Source organism: Enhydra lutris, unplaced genomic scaffold, assembly GCF_002288905.1.
Source record: "Enhydra lutris kenyoni isolate GAN:26980312 unplaced genomic scaffold, ASM228890v2 scaffoldscaffold3, whole genome shotgun sequence".
NCBI lineage: Eukaryota > Metazoa > Chordata > Mammalia > Carnivora > Mustelidae > Enhydra > Enhydra lutris.
The window spans coordinates 18,696,694-18,703,119 of record NW_019154087.1 but is presented as its reverse complement, the minus strand read 5'-3'; the positions used below and the strand labels follow the sequence as shown (position 1 = coordinate 18,703,119).

Below are 6,426 nucleotides of genomic sequence, written 5' to 3'. Positions count from 1 at the left end.
GGGAGCCCTAGAGCTGAGGGGGCGCGGGGGGCAGGGGGAGGCTGAGCATGAGGAGGAGGCGCTTTTAACGGGTTCCAGGTGTCGGTGCCCAGAAGTCACAACCTGCCCAAGGCTGTGCAATGCAGGGGGTGCACCCGGCGAACTGCAAGCGGAGGGCGAGGCGGGTGGGGGGCTCACAGCTCCCAGCCTCTCCCGCAGGCCTGGCCCGCCGCAGCCAGGGGCCCCTGCCCCCTGCACCGGCTGGTGTGCGCAGCTACAGCGGGCCTTGGGCCCAGATGTCCTTCATGCGTAATCGGGCTAAACTCAGGGAAGGACCGACTGGAACCTCGCTCTCTGCGGGACAAGGCCGCCTGCTGTCCTCGCCTCAGCCCGGCCTGCAAGGCTCGGCCCCGGAGGGCGCCCACCCGACCCCTGCTCAGGTGCGGCCGGACTCCGGGCTCCTTAGCCCTGCTCCCCACTCCCGCCTCTGCTGAGCCTGGGCCGGGGTCCCGCGGTGGGCCCAGCAGTTAGCAGCCCGTCTTTCTGCTGCTTTTTTCCCCCTCCTTATTGGCCCTCAGCTGGATTTATTTAAAATCTGGTGAAGGAGAAATTAGTCCGGTAACAAGGCCTGGGGCAGTTCAGAACCAATAAATCAACCAGTGCGGGAACCCTGACGGCGTCGAAGCGAAGTTTCCAAAGAGGACGGGACCGACGGTCGCACCTCTCAGCCCTTAGGTAAACACGCGCAGCGCACTCGCAGGCGCTGGAAAGATCTAGCAACTCTGGCGGTGTGGGGCTGTCATCGGAAGAACGTCTCCTTGGCCTCGTTTGAAACGTTCTTCACCAGAGAGCTGCCAGAGAGGGAATGGCTGCTCAGCCGCCCACCAGCCCGCTCCGTGCAGACCGAGCTCTTCCTGTCGTGGTCACAACGTGGAGAGGAAATGGAAAAAATACAAGAGCGACTCTAATCCCCACTGCAGAAGCAGCGGCCTCAACCCTGTAATTCTCATTCTTACAGAGGAGGGGAAAGGACGGCTGGGCCTCAGCCCACGGGCTGTGGAAGCTGCTGCGCGACATCCAGCGCGAAATGAGGCAGAAAGATCATCCGTAACCGCGAAAAGAGACTGGGCGCCATCAAAAATCATTGCACCGATTTAGTGTAAAATAAGGTCTGCTCTACAGGAGGAAGGGAGAGCCTGAGTAGGTTACAAATGGTAGACGGAATTGCCCCCGTGTATGACATGCTGCGGATGTGTGTGGGGACCCACAAGCTCCTGCTAAACGTGTCTCGGGTCCTGTGTACGGGTGGCTGCTCGATTCAGCTAAAGAGAGGGCTCAGTTGTTGGCTGTACTGCGCTTACTCAAAGCTGCGCTTACTGGACTGTCTCGCCATCCATGCCTCTCCAACTAAACTATTAGGGTCACCCGTTTACGGGATCACCCCACCAATTGAGGTTTCCCATAGTCTTGGGAGCCTAACTGCCCCTGAGGGTTTGTCTCTACGGACCTGTGCCATGACATGTTTCTTTGGCAAATTTCCAAAAGAAGCACCATATATCGTTATAAGCATCATCACTAGAACAATTATTTGGTATTAAAACTGACGTTCTACCCTACTAAAATTGTCTTACTTCCTGGCTTAGCTTTTTAAATATTAGAAACATAGATGTGAATATTAAAGATATAGCATTGCCTCCTCATATCACATCATCAAGAGAGGCTAGGAATAACAAGATCTTTAAATTAGAAGAGTTTTCCAACAAGTCTCTTTTATATCCAGCTATGAAATCAAAACAAAGCAAACCCTTGGCTTGGTTCTTCCTTTGATTAAAAATAAAAGGTTATTAAGATATTAAACACTTAATATTTTGTACTTGGATAAAGAAGAGGAGTAGTTTCAGATAGCTATCTCAGGAGAAATTATCATTGCTTAATGCAGAGGAGTGGAAGATTTAGCCCAAACCAGAAGCAAATATGAAGTTCATGGGGGTGCGGGGCGGAGGGGGAGGCTGCAGGGAGGCATGAGCAACCAACATTTCTTTGCTAAGCTGATTTTTTTTTTTTTAAAGCTTGTGTCCTCCAGTGGACACCCTCCACCAAGGAAGGGGCTTAACCCTAGGATGTGATCAACCTTCACTTGGTCATCTTTGACCCATGGTGCTATTCATTTCTGCTTTGGAAATTGAAGTACAAGTTGTAGAGCTATGTGTTTGGGAGATTAGGAAACCACTTTTGCTTTCCCTCTGAAGAAGTTTTGACTATGTGATTATTTTAACAAAAATGGAAAGCTTAGCTATTTCCCACAGACACAATTTTATCCCAGCTCACTCTGAATATATATTCTCCAGGAGTTTGCTTTTAAAACCAACAAGTTTGTTAAAATGGCTAATACAAAATCAGCTTCCAATAATGAATTATAAATACATCATAGATGTTAGAGTTGGAAGGGACCTTGAAAATCACTGTCCAGTCCCTACAATTTACAGGTGATAATTGAAACTCTAAGTGTAAGAACACATTTCTACACATTCTAACAAGAAACTTCAGCTCCACTATTTTTTTTTTTTTTACATCAACGTTTCTGAACTTTGGAACTTATCATGATTTAATTATCTTCTAATTCTATCCCCCCTTTTTTTACTGATCTTGTTCACTCTTAAAAATCAAGTTTTGTTTGTATGCAGTTAACTCTGATGTCAGTATTAGTGTCTCAAATATGACTCAGCTTCTTGTGATCTCTTAGATTTTATATGTCAGTGAAATTCTACACACAAACACTGATGAAAAATACAACTACTCTATCTCAATCTGCTACAGGGAGAATTTCAGAAAAGCACAACACATTCTTCTAAAAACCACAAAAGCAGGGAAAAGTTAGAATACAGCACACAAAAATTATGAAAATTATATATTTTATTTATAGTTTAATCACAAGAACAATTTTTGTTCAAGGTGTAAATACATACTAGAATAAACTCTGTAAAATATACAAAAAATACATACTTTTCCCATGAAAATTTTCTTTATAATAAATAGAAGGGAACACGTGTGTGGCTGATCCTGATAATGCTCCGTGTCTGCTCAGGTTTTCAGTCTGTTGATTTATTTTTAATCTCTTGAAAGAATGGGGGAGTTCCTTCTCCCCTAAAAGGTCGAGATAAATAATGCATGAAACAATCCTCCCTCCCGATTTTTCCCTTTTCCTCCACATTTTTCCTTTTGATAGAGAGTTCAGCCTAAATTTCCACGCTTGCATTCAATCATTACAAAGCCTACAAATTATACAATGACTTCTAACCTGGCCCTCTAACAAAACAACTTTTTTCCCCTTATAAATCATAAGAGACAGATGGCAAAATGGAGAAGAAAAAGGAAAGAGAAGAACGGGACAATAGGCATTGTGACGAATCTGGGAAACAGAACAAAGTGCACATCAGAGAGGGAAAGTTTGGTTTGACAGGTGAAATTCCCACAGCCCTCAGACAGCAATGGGAATAAAGCAGATGCCAGCCATTGCAAATCTGTGGATAATATTATTACCGGTAAAATCATTCAGATGCTAAGATACATTTGTTTCTACTCGACATTAACATCTCTATGTAGAAGCAAAGGTGAAGAGATCAGAGGAACCAGTTGCATTCCCCCTGGGAGATTCACACGAACTGCTCCGAGTCCCTCTGGTGTTAGAGAGAGGGGGGAGGAGCGTCAGTCCGCTCTGCAAACTCTTTAGACATGCCACTTTCGTCGCTTTCCAGCATCTTTCTAGCCGTAGAAACGCCCCCCCCCAAATTCTACCATCCTCTTTGACAATAAGCTCCATCACACCGTCAATAAATTAGAGACCGTCTGAAGGAAGGAAACCCTTAGCCAAGGAATGCAGCAAACAACCCAGGATTCAGAATGCCTACATCTGCCCCGTAAAGTGAGATGGTTTCCGGGGCATATAGAAGTGGGGACAGGAGAGGGGTGGGAGGAGGGCTTGGTCAGGGACAAGAACGGGAACCTACTAAGGCCTGGAGCGGGTAGCAAGGAGGGCCGTTCTAGATACAGTCCCTGACTATGGGGATGTGAGGTGCGTAGCGGTGCTTGTCGGGAGGTGGGGGCTGCCAATAGTCCATGTCTGAACCCGCCGGGCTGGCAGGAGATAAAGTGCAGCTGTAGGGGGAGGTGGAGTTGGAGGACGCCGAAGAGGACGGCGCCGGGCTGTTGGTGCAGCTCCAGGTGGAGGCAGGCGACGGGCTGTCTCCGCTGCTGCTCAGGGAGGCGCTAGCGCCTCCCGGGCTCAGCAACACAGTCTCGGAAAAGAGCGCCCCCGGCAGGCCTCCGCCGCCACCCCCGCAATGGTCCGCCAGGCGCAGGGTCTCGGTGAGCGCCCAGATGTAATTGTGGGCGAAGCGCAGGGTCTCGATCTTGGTGAGCTTGGCATCCTCGGGAAACGTGGGGAGGACCTCGCGCAGCGCGTCCAGCGCGGCATTGAGGTTGTGCATGCGGTTGCGCTCACGGTTGTTAGCCTTCAGTCTACGGGTCTTCTTGATGCGCTGCACCGTCTCGGCCGTCTTGGCGCCGCGGGAAACGGCTCGCGCCCTGGAGGGGCGCCGCTTGCACTCATGCACCAGACCCAGCAGCCGCGCGGGCCGGCAGCCCTCGGCTCCGGCCGGAGAGCCGCCGAGCCCACCCGGCCCGCCCTCGGCCCCGCGCGGCCGGCGCGCCGCGCCCGACGCGCCCAGCTCCTCCTCTTCCTCCTCGTCCGCGCTGGACGACAACGGGGTGAGGGCAGCAGAGGCGGGGGAGGCCGAGCCGAGCAGCACCAGCACGTCCTCTTCCTCCTTCAACTCCAAGGTCTCGGATTTGACAAACATCCTACCGAATAGAGCGGGGAGGGAGAAAGAACCAAATGAGCTGTAAATACAGAGGCCAAGGCACGTTCTCGGTGTCAGTGGGAAGTACTCCTGCGCGCACCCGCGCGGACTGGTTCGGAACCGCGCCAAGGAAGAACGTAGTTAGGAAGAAAACCCCGCCAGTGCTCTCCAAGCTCCTGAGAAGCCCCTCGTTGTGATCCCGCCGCCAGCCAACCGGGCCCCCCCGCACTCGGCGGGCCGACCTCAGGGATGTGTAGAAGTCCGGAAAGGGACAGCGACCCCCGGGACAAAGATTCTACGAGAGCAAAGGGCATTCGGACGTGGTGGAACCGGGTGCCGGAAACACCCGTGCAAGCTGGAAGCCCCAGAGAGGATACTTACGTAGTTTGCTCCCTAAATGAATCTCAGGGTCGCTAGTACTTTGGCGTGTGCTGAAGCGATTCTCCGCGCCGCCGGGAGCGCAGCGCTGCGTCCTCCTCCTCGCTTGAAAACAGCGGCTCCGGTGCGGCTCCACGGGGGACCGATCCGACGGACGAGTTTGCCAAGAGCCCCGGCGGCCGCGGCGATCCGCCTGGATCTCGTGTGTTGTGGTGGTGGTGCGTGTCTGTCTGTCAGTCAGTCCTCGGCCGTGCGGCTCCTGGCACGCGACTCCCGGGCACTCCAGTTAAAGCGAAGCTGCTTGTGGTTCAGTGGCTGCGTGTCTGGCACACGACTCTCCTTAAAACCCCTTATATACCACCAAGAAAACAATCAGATCTGCCCCCGGGGCCCCCAGCTCCCCCCCCCACCCCCGGCCGCCGCCCCCCCCCCCCCCTGGTGCGGCCCCCCCTTCTCCCCCGCTTTTCCCTCCCCCTGCTTATTCTTTTCATTGCATTATCATCATTCATTTCTTTCTCTTTCTTCACCCACTTCCCCCCTCCCCGGCCCTGCCATCCATCCTCCTCCTCCCATCGCCCCCGCCTCTTTTCCCCCTTTATCTAATCAGCATAAAATGGTTCTAAAGCTCCTGTTGGAGCTCGAGGCTGCGGTCGGAGCGGCTGAAGCCGCGGTGGCGGCTTCAGCTCAAGCTGCGGCTGTTGTCGCCGCCGCTGCCCATTGTGATTGGTGGCTCGCGCTCGGCTGGAGCGTGCCGCTAATTTATTAATGAATGGAGGTCGCGAGGCGCAGCTGGCCAATCACGGCGCCCCGGACTCCGGGAGGCCTGCGAGCCACGCGCACCGGAGCCGGCTCCCTTTCAGCCGCTCATTAGGGGCCGGGGCGCCGGGGGCCGTTGGGGAGACCCAGGCTACCGCCCCCGCCCCCGTCCTTGGGACCGCACCCCCCGCCCCCCACCCCCGCCCTGGCGTGCGCTCTCGCGCAGTACCAGGCGCTGCCCGGCCTTTCAGCTCCCGGACCTCGGGATCCGAGGAATTAGTTAATAAGGGTCAGAATGCCGGGGAAAGCAGCTACCTTCTGGTGCTGCCGGGTGCCTCAGGGCAAAGCCTCTTAGGAGCTGTATCAAATAGGAAATGGTTTTTAAAACGCAGTCATTTGGTTAAGGGGGGAATATGTAGTAGGGGTGGCGAGTTGTGGGCACGTGGTGGGCACG

At 53.2% G+C, this 6,426-nt stretch overlaps 1 protein-coding gene across 1 annotated transcript; it reads right to left on the bottom strand.

Moving 5' to 3' along the window:
* Nucleotides 1-4,019: 4,019 nt before the first annotated feature.
* LOC111152628 (neurogenin 2) lies at nucleotides 4,020-4,838 on the bottom strand. Its single transcript, XM_022511166.1, has one exon. It carries the CDS (start codon nucleotides 4,836-4,838, stop codon nucleotides 4,020-4,022), a length of 819 nt encoding a protein of 272 aa, XP_022366874.1.
* Nucleotides 4,839-6,426: the final 1,588 nt, after the last annotated feature.

Bases quoted from the DNA above. Each gene is read 5' to 3' on its own strand.
- LOC111152628 (XM_022511166.1), bottom strand. From the start codon at position 4,838: ATGTTTGTCAAATCCGAGACCTTGGAGTTGAAGGAGGAAGAGGACGTG.